Here is a 13,573-nt window from a genome sequence, read left to right as displayed (position 1 = left end):
TCATTGCTGCGCACGGGCTTTCTCTAGTTGCAGTGAGCGGGGGCTGCTTTCGTTGCGGTGTGCGAGCTACTCATTGCGGTGGCTTCTCTTGTTGTGGAGCACGGGCTCTAGGGGCGCAGGGCTCAGTAATTGTGGCTTGCGTGCTCTAGAGCGTGGGCTCTAGAGCACAGGCTCAGTAGTTGTGGCGCACGGGCTCAGTTGCTCCGCCACATGTGGGGTCTTCCCGGACCAGGGCTCGAACCCGTGAGCCCTGCACTCACAGGCGGATTCTTAACCACTGCGCCACCAGGGAGGTCCCCCATTTTGTTTTAATTATTACAGCTCTGTATAAATCTTGCTATCTGGAGAGCAAGTTCTCCCTTCTTGTTTTTCTCTAAGAGCCTTTGTTTATTCTTGCCTTTGCATTCCCGTATCAATTTTACAATAAGCTTATCAAGTTTTAAAACAAACATGCTGAAATTTGGAACAAAATCGCATTCAATCTTTCCATTATTGAGTTCCAATCTATGAACATGACAGTTCTCCATTTACTTGGATATTCTTTAATATAATTCAATAAAGTTTAGTTTTCTCCCTAAAGGTTTTGGTATTTCTGATAATTTTATATTTCTGATATTATTTTAAACTAAATTCTTGGTCTGAGGTTTCTTGGATCACCTTGGTGATATAAATTTGGGCAGAAATCCACTGGGGGCCCCTTTACAGGGATGTTTTTCTGCCTACTCCTCTCCCACTAAGGTGGTGCACCCTGGTGGCCTGCTGGGGGTGAAGAGAATGGAGCTAGTTACTGGCGGCTTACCTTTGCCATGGGCACAGGCTTCAGGATCCCGGCAAAGTGTGTGTGCTGCAGGGTGTGGTGGGCACTTCCAGTTAGGCTTTGCGTCTTTGCAGGCTCTGGACTTTTACATTTCTGTTCCCCTCACTCCTCAACGGCATCAAAACAGCTTAGTTTCAGCTCTGGATTATCATATATCTTATAAGCAAAAGTGCTTTTGAATACTCTGTTTACCTTTCTGGTTTTTTCTTAGTGTTTAGACTGTAATTCCTTATGTCATTTTGGTTCTTGGATGTTTTCATGAACTTTAAAAAATTCATCCAGCATTATTAGTTGCTTTCCATGAGAGGGTTAGTTTGAATAACCTAGCTTGCCATTATCAAAAACAGGAACTCCAGAAAGGAAGCTAGTTTTCAAATTCTGATTCAGACTAAAACAAGCATTTACCAAGTTGAGAACCAAAGGGAAATGAGGGTAGTGAGGCTGTCTTTGCTTCATAAAAGTCCCATATTTATTTCCTTTTTTCAGTATGGCAGTATTGGTAAGGAGTAGGGCTAGAAACGAATTTGAAAAAGACAATTTATATAAAATCTTTACTCTTAGCAATAAAACCTTATAATGGTTGAAACAGCATGTTTATAAAATTCCATTATGTCATACATCTTAGCTAAATGATTATACTGACATATGATGTTCCCTCTACATGCAGACCCAGGATTTTATTTTAAAGCAGCTTAACTCATGTTCTTCAGAGATTTAAATATTTTATTCCAAAACTATTTTAATGATCAGATAAGTACATATATAATAAACCACAGAGCCCATTATGTTTTGCCAGATTTCTCCTTGAATATGACTGCAGATTTCTGCTTTTTATACAGGAATGTAGGCTACCAAATGTAAATAATTCCTATTGATCCTCTGGAAAAAAGCTAGTGGAACAAAATATTAAAACATTACTTGCATACTATACATAATTTCTTTCATCTTTGAATGTTAACAGTAAAACATTCCTTGAATATTTAAATTCAGAAATTTAATAAATATAAAGTAGCAAGGATGATCTCTGTGGAATACAGTAAAACATTAATGCATTTTATTTTTTGTAGAAACTAGAAAAAGTTTCACTGGCAGAAAACATATGAAAGATACATGTAATATTAAAAAAAATCAATCATGAGCATTCTTAAAAACACAAGCTGATAAACTAAGATGATCAACTGTTTATGAGTTTTCTGTTAATATTTAGTGGTAGCAGTTTTCAGAAATTTTACAAATCATAGATGAAAAGCTTAAAATTGAAAAATCCTATTCATTTGTTATATTCTCAGCGTTTCTTTTTTTTTCTGGTTATTTTGAAGTGTTTGTACTTTTGTTTCAGATCACAAATGTTCCTTTGATCTTGCCATCTCTTCCAATGACCGTCCTCCCTTCACAGCCGAACTTCTCACAGAACACTCCAGCACTTGCTTCCTGCACACCTGACCATCCTCTGTGCTTCACCTTTGAACCGCAGCAGCCACTAGGGACCTCTGAGACCGAAGCCTTCTGCCTCTCAGGCCTCCTTCTCCTGGGCTTTTACTGACACCAATGTTGCCACCACACACCCTCCTTTTCCTTGGCTCTGGGCCTCCACACCTCTGCTTTCTGACCTTATCCCGACTGCTTTTCTCTGCACCTTCTCCCACTCCCCCATTCCTTATGTGTCGATACCCTGTCCTCAAAATTGTCATTTGTGTTCTTCTCTTAGCTGCTTACACGCTCACACATGCCTTCACCTAACATTTCTATGTGGACTCCCCAGACGATACCTTGTTCTGAATTTTAATCTAGTTGTCTACTGATTCAGTCCAACCCAGTTTACGATGGACAGAATCAGTCATCTTCATGTTACGTCTTCCCTACCACTCCTTCATCTCTGTATTTTTAAAGGGGAATGCTCTTCTTGCATTAGCCAAGTTTGAAAATGCAGCTTCATCTCTGAGCCTACCTCGCCAGCATGTGCCATCCACAGCCAGTTTCCCTGACCAGCCATTTCTAGGTCTGTTAGTACTGTCTTATTCTCCATTCTCTGCTCCTTGGATTAGGTTTCTGGAATAGTCTCCAGATGATTTCTACATGCCTAAAACTCTCCTTGACCACCGTGGCCCAGTCTACACTCATTCTGGTCCCTGTATGAAGCATATGCTGACCACACCAGAATCAGTATTCACTGTTCCTTAAACACATGTAACCTCATTGGGCCTTTGTTTGTTTTAGTTCTTCTCTTTGGAATGTCCTTCTTACTGTTCCTCCCATGTCCCAAATGTGTCAGGCATAACCACTGTTTATCCTTCAAGGTCTCTGGGGTATTCAATGCCAGTGAGTAAAGGAAACAGAAAAATTGTGTCCAGAGATGTAAGATTACAGAGGCCATGGGAGAACAGTGTTTCAAGAAAGGGGTAATCACAGGATAATATTGTTAAGGAGTAAATGAAAATGAGTTAGAAAAGTCCACCGGTGACTATTCTCAAGTGAGCAGTCTACACTTATGATTTCCAATCCCCCCCTGTGCCCCCTTCTCTCTTACACTCACCCAGTCAGGCTTTCACCTCCATCATGACACAGAAATTGTTTGTCAGAGTCATCAATGACCTCCATACTGTGCAATGGTCAATCCCCAGTCCTCCTCTTACTCCAAAGCCTGCTCCTTTTCATCTCAGTTGATAACAGTTCCATCCTCCCAAGTGATCAAGCCAAAAGCCCTGGAGCCCTTCTCAGCACCTCTTTCCCTCACATTCCTAATCCTGTGGACCTCAGCCTTCACAACATAACCAGAGTCAGCCACTTCTCATCTCCTCCTCTGCTACCAGCCACTTTCATCTTTGCCTGGATTCCTGCAATAGCCTCTCAGCAGGTCTCCCTGTTTCTTCTCCTGAACTCTCCTCTACCCCAGTCTAGTCTAAACACAGCAGTCAGAATGATGCTGCTGAAATCTAAGTCAGATGTGTCACCCCTCTGATCCCAACTCCATTTCACTCAGGGTAAAAGTATGTGTTCTTGATCAGGTCATATCTCCTGGCTTCTTCTCTCCAGCCCATTTAACTCTAGCCACTCTGGGCTCCCTGATGTCTCCCTGAACATATAGGCTGTTCCTTACACCTGGAGAGCTCATCCTTCAGATATCCATGTGGCTAACTCCCTCTCCTCCTGCATGTCTTTGCTCAAGGAAGCCTACCTAAACCATGTCTCTTACTTTGCTCTATTTTTCTTTTTTCCTACACTTGTCACTTTCTAATACATTATATAATTTATTTGTTATGTTTATTGTCTGTCTCTCCCTGCCAGTGTTCGCTGATATATCCCAAGCATCTACAATAACTCTTGGCACATGCCAAATACTAAATAAATGTCTGTTGTATGAAAGAACGAAAGACTTTGAGAATAAAGGTTCTGTAAAGTGGTGAGAACCTAAAATAGTTTACGTGGGTCCAGCAGCAAATGCATGTGAAGAAATGGAACCACAGAGGTAAAAGAATTTGTAATTTATCTAAGCCTTTTCATTCCTATATAGTCACTCTGACATAGAAAAATACATCTATTTGAAATAGTTTTTTTAATTAAAAATAAGACACTATGACACTATGTAGGATACAGCATAAATATTTTAAGCATCAATAGATAATGACCATGACATCTTTAAGCATTTATCAATACTGACCATTCTTAAGTATCAATAAATACCCAATACATTGTCAGTTCCAGCATAACAGCAGATGATGAGCAATTTGAAAAAGAGAGCAAGAACTGGTTAGTGAACTGGTTAGTCAGATAAAAGCTAATCATTGACTAACCCGTATTTTTTACTTATTTGCTATGTAAGCAACAAATAAAATATAAATAATATATAATAATGTATAGTAATTATAGTAATATCTAATAAAATATAAATAAAAATAAATAGTAACACAGTAAGCAACAAATACTGTGAAATTTAAAATATGAAAGGTACAAAAAAAGCTTTTTTACATTTCTATGAAGGTGATTTTTAGCATTAATTTCAGCATACTCGGTTTTTAAATGCAATGGCTGATCTATACATAGGCAAAGAAAATCATTTATGGTTTTAAAATTGTAATGGTTCTAAAACTGACATACAATTGGAATGTGAAGAATGATTTGGGGGCAGGGTAAGGGGTATTCCACAATGCATATAAATTAAAACAAGGAACCAAAATCTTCTTTAAAATAAACCAAAATCTTCCAGTGAATTTGAGCACAACAGTTTGGTCTGGACTCTCGTCTCTGAACATGGAGTAGTAAATAATCAATCAATTAATTTATCTTTGCAGTAAATTATATATATACACACACACACACACACACACACACATATATGTATATGTCTTTATATATTATATGTGTATACATATTTTTTGGTAAATTTTCATTAGGATAAATATTGTAAGATGAAAAATAAACCTACTTTATATCAGAAAATAGACTGATTCTAACATAAGCAGACTTTGCCATATAAGTTAATATTTATCTAAAGAAGTGCTTTCCTAAAAATTCTAAGTTTTAGACACTAATGGAGTGGAGGAGGGGCTATCAAGATTATTTATATAAAGAATTGGAAGATACTACACTCTACTTAAGCATTGGATTTATCTTTTTAAATTATTTTGCTAAGTCTAACAGTAAAATAAGTTTTTATTACCTGAGACATGATAACTGGACAGTAGCAGGAAGGCAGCCTAAAGCTACACAGAACAGGAGGAAGACTGGTTTCAAGAATGAGTGCAGGCTATGGTCGACTGACCAAGTGACCAAATATATATCCTTATTAACAGCACCTTCATAAACAAATATTTTCACCACGCCCTCACAAACAAAGTGACATACTGTTTTTTACTGCAGTCTACTAGTTATCTATCATACTAGTTTCAGAATGAGAAAGGCACACTCAAAATAGGCTTTAAACCAGATGTAGTTCCTTATGCAAATGGTAAAATAATTATAAAATAGAGATAATTCTGGAAAATAGAAACTTTTTCAGTAAAGGTATACAGTAAATTAATAGGGCACAATTTCAAGAACAAGAATTATATTTACAATTTTGAAGTAACGTTTGTATTCATTTTTGCCTTTAATTGCAGTCGTTTAGTGAAGTAGCAAAAGCAGTAAGTCACACTAAAAAAATCTAAGTTCAACTTATACTTGACTCTCTGCTGGCTCTTTTTTAATGAAGGATTATTTCAGTGGAATATTTATGAGGATTTTGGTTTCTTTAAATATCTTACCACAACAATTATATCACATTTTGCAAATCAAATATCTAAAATGTTTGAAAGCCAGAATAATACTAGTTAGGAGAGAAGCTCCATTTCTGTTTCCCTCTATTTATATATTAGATAATTTATTTGTAATAGGGACCAAATATCATTGTTGACATTTGTTTCAATACACTTATACTCCTATGTCTTTGCCAGGCACCCAGAATGGGTTTGCTGGAGAATAGACCACATGGCTGATTGCAGTCTTATTTCAGTAACCCAGTGTATAACCTACTACCTGGCACATAGCATAGGCTTAATAAATAAGGCTGAACAAATAACTCTCCCTCCAATATTTTGATTATATGATTGAAGGCTCTAGTTCTTCTGTGAAATAGATTTTATTTTTATTGAGGGCTTCCTGTTAGTTTGCATATTTACACTAAAATGAAAGTTAGTGAATCAATGAAGATATGGTAGACCCCCAAAATTTAATGCATATATACACATTCTTTTTTTTCTTTAAAAATATGCTATACCTTATCGGTAAGAGATACACACTAAAGTATTTATGGATAAAACTATACGACATATTGAATTTGCTTTAAAATAGTATAGGAAAAAAAGTGTATCTGTGAGAAATAGATGAAACAGAGTGGCAAAATATTAATAATTGTTGAAGCAGGGTGATAGGTACTGAGAGGTTTTTTATACTATGCATGTTGTGTGGTTTGAAAATTTCAACAGTAAAAATAATTAATTCAAATACATTTCAATAATAAAAAGGCAAAATAAAGATATTTCCAACTAACACAACTACTATATAACTGGCATTTTGCAAAGATCTGTACTAGACTAATTATATGACGTTGTTATAGTGAAAGGTTGTGAACAACTTAAATGTCAATCAGTAGGGACAGTTAAATGTAGGATATCCACATTGCAATGGAACACTATCTAACCATGAAAAAACCTGTTGAGTGATAAAAGAGTTTCCACAGCAGCGTATGGAGCCTGATTCCATGTTCACAGGAGTGCGTGTGTGTCCGTCCACTGTTCAAAGTGGTTATCTCTGCAAAGAGGAATTGCACGTGGTTTTTTGTTTTTGTTTTTTTACTTTTTTCTTGAAACTGTTTTGTATTATTTAACAATTCTACAGGGGTATATATTAATTTATATTTGGGGGAAATTCTCTTCTATTATGATATCCTATGATTTTTCTCATTATGTTATTCTTTCTAGCTGATGGACAGATGTTTTAATTGTGTTAAAAACTGTGTTAGGTCTTAAGTAATTCAAAGTGGGAAAGTGCTATACTTCTAAAACAATATGAAATCTAGAGTAGATTTCATTTATTTTTAAAAATGAAAATAAAAATTTTAAGGCATTCTAGCACATACATTTTTTCCTCAACCACCTACTGACTGCATATAGTAAGCCATCAAAAACTACATGAAACTTAACATTATAAAATATATGAAAATAGATTTAAGTATCTTTTGGTAATTCAAATCAGGCTGAAAACTCTATTAATTATAGAAATAAATAGCATTTGGAAAATAAAATAAGAAAATGCTTTGTAGTTTGTTCATAATAAATTCGAATTGAAAATATTCCAACAGTTCTATGCAAAAAAGTATTTGTGGGTATTTCAGTAATATGTTTGTTAGATTAAACAGATGGCAGAACGGAATAAAATGCAATTTCCAGATGCGTGGTTTTGTGATTTCAGTGCTGTGGACGCAGTCTTATCAGCTAAATCTCAAGTTTAACTTTAGCGAGCACTGCAAAATTTTTTGGAGTAAACTTGAACTTAATGATTAACTTCTGAAACATTATTTAAGGTTAATTATCTTGGGTAAGAGTCCAAAAGGTAGGCGTTCTAATGGCTATGAAATCTTGTATCTTTAGGCAGTCTGCGCCGTGCCTTGTTCTTAGTCTGCAAAGACCCCAGAACAGAGTGGGTGGGAGCCAGTGACGGGACCTCTCTCTACCTCATCCTTCTTTAGGGGCCTTTACAACACGTTACAGTTGCTGTGTACAGTCCTTAGTCAAGGATTGTACTGTCCCCACCATTTACTATTTCCTTGCTGATTTTAAGACTTCAAGGAATTAAAAGTAGCTCCTTTGGTACATGAGATAGGGGATCCCTAAACTTGGTAATTCCTATTTTGTTAATGTAATAAAAAATAAATCAGGGACATCCCTGGTGGCACAGTGTTTAAGAATACACCTGCCAATGCAGGGGACAAGGGTTTGATCCCTTGTCTGGGAAGATCCCACATGTGGTGGAGCAACTAAGCCCGCAAGCCACAACTATTGAGCCTGCACGCAACAACTACTTAAGCCTGCTCGCCTAGAGCCCGTGCTCCGCAATAAGAGAAGCCTCCGCAATAAGAGAAGCCACCGCAATGAGAAGCCCGCACACCGCAACGAAGAGTAGCCCCCGCTCACCGCAACTAGAGAAAGCTTGCACGCAGCAACAAAGACCCAACACAGCCAAATAATAATCAATCAATCAATCAATCAGAAGATATCACCTAAGTTACCTGGTGGATATTTCCTTCTTTCACATCCATGTCCTAAGCTTTAGGAATGATGAGAGATTTCTTAGGTTTTGATTTGTCCAAGTTATGTATCTGTAACCAGATTAAAGAATCACATTTTGTTATAAATTAACTGTATATACTTGCAGTTGTGTTAGATATTCTGTTTCTTAATGTGTTTCTAGATGATCTTGGGCAAATCATTTAAATCTTTATTTAGGGGTTTTAAAGGTCTATCACATGGTCAATATCCCCAGATTAAAATTGTTTTTAGGTTTTTTACCTGGTTCTTAGAAGAACTGGATTGTCCATAATGGATAGTACTGGAGTGAGGCTTCTTTGAAGTTTCTGAAGAGTCCTGACATAATTTCCTTTTAGACTTGTGGGCTGTTCTGCTTACTATTAATCGGTGGTCACTTACATCAGTTTCTTTAGTTTGATCAACTGATTGTTGCTGCAGCAGTTGGGAATCTTCCGTTTCTGTGTCTGATTCAAAAATGTGTGGTGGTCTTTTCACTTTTAGTGACTCGTGGCCTCTCCCTAAAATTTGTGTTATGTATTTGCTTGTCAAATTTTCTTTTTCATTCACTTGGAAGTCAACAGCACTTTTTATTACCCCTAACTTGTTATTTGACATCCGAAATACTGAACTATTAGATAGCTGTTTACTTTTACTTAAACTCATGACCGATAATTTTCCACTAGAAGGGGGATTTTCTGTCAAATTTTCAAAGGACTCAGTGTTTTTTTCTTGCAGAGATCTAGAAGTCTTCATCTGAATGCTGCGATTAGATCTTTTTTTAATAGCTGGATCTAAATTCAGTTTATCATCCTGGATCACACTAGTTTTAAGTGAAAGCAACTTAGATTCTGTAACATGTTTTCTTTTCAGGTTGTCAGGTTCAAAGATATTTTTGTTCATCTGTAATTGTCGATTTTTGAAAACTGGTATGAATTTAGGGGCAATATTATGTTGGGAGCTAAAATCTGTGTCTTGAACTTGCTTATTTCCTCTATTGAGCTTTGGTACTTCCAGATGTACTTGTGCTGCCTCGTCAGGAAGGGATTTCTTTCTGCTCTGAACAGATTCTGGCTGGAGGTGCAGAGTTGAGGACACACAGGGCTTCGGCTGGCTGACCGAAAGCTCCACCTTGTGGTCCGTGGCTACTGAATGAAGTGGAATACTTTGAGCCTGGGCGGGTCTTGTGGAAGGGGCCCTAGCCAGAGAGGACCTGAACTTTTGTTTAGTGGTTAGATTAGGCGGCTTGACTTTCTTTTCCTGAAAGGATAAAGATTAGGAAATTTAGAAAATGTAATAATGTCCTTAATGGGAAAGAAATAAGATATAAGATATCATCAAAATAAGGATAAAAAGTAACACTACAATACATAGAACAGGTAAAGAAAAACAAAAAACAAATGAGCCTTAGTGAGGACATGTGTATATTTCTTATGATTTGTATCCTTCTTTAGATACCATCCTTTCAAGATAATATTTTAAGATGAAGTTATATTCTAAATTGTATATAAATCAACTATAAAAACTATACCCTTAGCTGCTACCATCGTCCTCCAAACGTGCTCGTTCTGCTGTCTCTCTCAGAATGTCTTTCCCTCTTCTCTCCATTTTTTCCCTCTCAACTTCCCAAGGATCTTCTATCAGTTACTATTTATTTGTCACCAAAAAAATAGGACAAGGTAATGCTCTTATCTTTTAGTGTGCATGTTCAGTCTCCCTAAGTAGATACTAGATTCTTTGAGGGTAGGAACTATGAGTGACTTATTCTTACATCCTTCACATTCTTAAATCTTTCACACAGTTACTAACAAAACACTTACTCAAGAAATTAAATTAATGGAGGAGGTGGTTGCATCTACACTACGCCTTTCAGAACAAGTAGGATTCTGAGTATAGGGCAGTGACTGTGTCTTAATCATTTTGCAGTCTCATTGCCTACTAGAGTGCCTGGTACCTGGAAGCAATTCAGCAAGTACTTGTCAAACTGACTTGTCAGATACATCAAAGAGAAACAAGTGTTCAGAGTCTTCTTAAAAAATTGTAAAAAAATATAAAGCATGAAATATACCATTTTATCCATTTTTAAGCATACAATTCAGTGGCATTAAGTACATTCCCCGCTGTACTTCTGTTGTGTAATCATCACCACTATTTCCAAAACTTTATCTTTATCCCAAACAGGAACTTCATAGTCTTTAAGCAATAACTCGTTTCCTTCTCCTCACAGCTCTGGTCACCACCATTCTCCTTTCTGTCTCTATGAATTTGCCCACTCTAAGTATTCCATGTAAGTGGAATCACAATATTTGTCTTTTTGTGTCTGGCTTATTTCATTTAGCTTTTCAAGGTTCATCCATGTTGTAGCACGTGTCAGAATTTCATTCATTTTTATGGCTGAATAATATTCCATTGTATGTATATACCACATTTTGTTTATCTATTCATCTGTTGCTGGGAAGTGCTTATAGTCTTTTAAAATACATACCTATTAAGTCTTAGTGTCTGTAAAAGAGAGACATGTGACAATAATCTGAAACACTCAACACAGAGTTCTTTTCTCACCCTCTGACATAAAAAACACATAGATTCACAACGTGAAATAAAATTTAAAAAAACAATCTGGAACAATATTCAAACCAGAACAATTGGTTTTTCTCTCCCTTACTGGAGATTCAGTTGTTGAATATAGTTGGGAGGACAGTAGGACAGAATTTTAGGAGATAAGAGTTGTGAACAGGCAGAGGAAAAGTGAGTGATCCAGTTACTTATTAGGCAAATCACACCAAAACTTAGTGGCTTTAAACAAAAATAATTATGTTTTATCTTTAATGATTCTGGGATTTTAAAAAAAATTTTATTTATTTTTTGATTCTGGGATTTGACATGGTTTAGCTAAGAGTCTCTCAGGCAGTTGTGGTTAGATGACTCTGGGGCTGGAATCACTTCCTCACTCACATGTGTGATGATCGACACTGGTTGTCAGCTGGAGTACCTACAGGTAGCCTCTTCATGTAGACTGGGATCCCTCACACGTGGCAAAGCAACTGTCCCAAGACACAGGTAGAAACTGTTTTTCTTTTAATGACCTAGTCTTGGAAGTCATGTAGCATCACTTCTATCACAGGCCTGCCGAGACCCAAAGGGAGGGAACATAGACCCCATACTGCAATAGAAGAGTTGTCACTGGTCAGAAGGGCATGTGGCTGGGTGACCTTGTGGCCACCTTGAAAAATGGAGTAGATGTCAGAGAGCAGTTGGTCTCTTACCAACTTCAAGTCTCTGACATCATAGTACAGGTGACCTACAAAAGGGCTGGTGCACTGGGCATTGGAGATGCATACAAACCCAACACAGGATTTAGAGAGCTGAAGGAGGAGATGTGGTCAGGGCAGATGGAGCTATGGCCCAACTTCTGCTCCATATCAACAAGCTGCCATAGCTTATCCCAATGAGGCTGAGCTGCAATACTGGCCTCACACAGACTTTCTCTGTGTGAACGTAGCTCTCGCTTCGCCTCCACCTTCCCAATCACGTGCCACCCTAAGCCAGAACGATGTAGGAAGGAATTCAAGGACACATACCTACAGCGTACTCAAGTTGACATAATACAAAGTCACCACAGAGAACAATGCTCCTTCTCCCACCATGGCTATTCGTGGGAGAAGTGGGAAGTCCCCAATAAAGTCCTGGGTAAGGTTTGGGTGATGCTCAAAGTAGGTGACTGGGTTCACTTTTGTCTGTAGATTTCTCAAGCCTGAGTCTTATCCATGTCAGTAAGGCAAGAAGACACCTCTCTTTACTTCCTCATAATTTGCAGAGGGCACAGAAGAGGACCTAGCCAGCTTTCATGACCCTGAGTGAAGTGATGCAGAAGCTAACTGAGGAATGGTTTATAATGCCAGTAGATTGCTAGGCTGAGTGAAAAAGCACGCATCAAGAAGGGGTTTGTATTGTTTGATAGGGCTGCTATAACAAAGCCACCACAAACTGGGTGGCTTAAACAACAGAAATGTATTGCCTCAAAGTTCTGGAGGTGAGAAGTCCAAAATAAAAAAGGTGCTGGCAGAATTGGGGCCATGAGAAAAGGATATGTTCTAGGCCTCTTCCCTTGACTTGGAGATGGCCATTTCATATTCACATGGCATTCTCCCTGCAAATGAGTCTGTGTCCAAATTTCCCCTTTATATAAGAACACCAGTCACATTGGATTAGGGGCCCACATATGCCAGTATCTAATCATTTCTGTAACAGCCCTATTTCAAACAAGGCCACATCCTGAGGTACTGCTGGTTAGGACTTCAACATGTCAATTTTTGGGGGGGGGGGAGGGGTGCACAGGTGCACAATTCTACCCATAACAGGGTTTGACATGTAGCTCTAGAGAAATTCAAGAAGGGGTACAGCTGTTCTTCTGAAGACCATCTGTACAAAGGAGCTAGAAGAACACCTTGTATACCATCTTTGTCAAGATACCATATGAGACCAGCAACATCAGACTAATGCAAGTCAAGAAGTTAATGCCTGCCCTCTCCCCTCCACTACTCAGCTGTGACTGTGTGATGGATGTGACGGATACAGTGGACTGGTGTTCAATACCCATTCCACCCTCCTTCTAGCATTCCTTCTGGAGCCTGGAAATCTAAAATGAACATTTTCTCCTTTGCAGCTAGGGTTCAGGATGTGATTTAGGATCAACCAGTCAGATGCACTCATACAATATTTGGAAGAAAGAAGTGAGGTAAAGCCATACTTCTGTAGTTTCTGCTGAAAAGTTTACTTATGAATGCCTTTGGTTTTTCAGTTGCAGTGTTAGCAGAAGCCCCAGTGTCCACTCACCAGCTTTGCAGGTGTCTGGAAACAGAGCTTAGGGCATTCATTCTCCTGATGTGGACCATTTGAGGCAAACACACCAAATGCCCTCACCCTATGTAGGCTTTCCCCTGTACGTAGATGCTATCACGGGGAGAATGATTCTTAA

General features: G+C 38.0%; 1 protein-coding gene across 1 annotated transcript in view; it reads right to left on the bottom strand.

Moving 5' to 3' along the window:
- Positions 1-7,042: 7,042 nt before the first annotated feature.
- Positions 7,043-13,573, bottom strand: part of C14H18orf63 (chromosome 14 C18orf63 homolog) — a 30,953-nt gene continuing 24,422 nt past the window's right edge. The window contains exons 11-13 of the mRNA XM_068563699.1: positions 8,860-9,855; positions 8,580-8,669; positions 7,043-7,102 (exon numbers count right to left, since the gene is read on the bottom strand). Coding sequence (XP_068419800.1) covers positions 8,613-8,669; positions 8,860-9,855 — 1,053 coding nt within the window. The 3' untranslated portion in view covers positions 7,043-7,102; positions 8,580-8,612. The remainder of the gene's footprint in view (positions 7,103-8,579; positions 8,670-8,859; positions 9,856-13,573) is intronic.

The sequence above is a fragment of the Eschrichtius robustus genome, chromosome 14 (assembly GCF_028021215.1).
Source record: "Eschrichtius robustus isolate mEscRob2 chromosome 14, mEscRob2.pri, whole genome shotgun sequence".
Lineage (NCBI taxonomy): Eukaryota > Metazoa > Chordata > Mammalia > Artiodactyla > Eschrichtiidae > Eschrichtius > Eschrichtius robustus.
The sequence above is the reverse complement of the archived record's forward strand: the minus strand, read 5'-3'. Positions and strand labels throughout refer to the sequence as shown.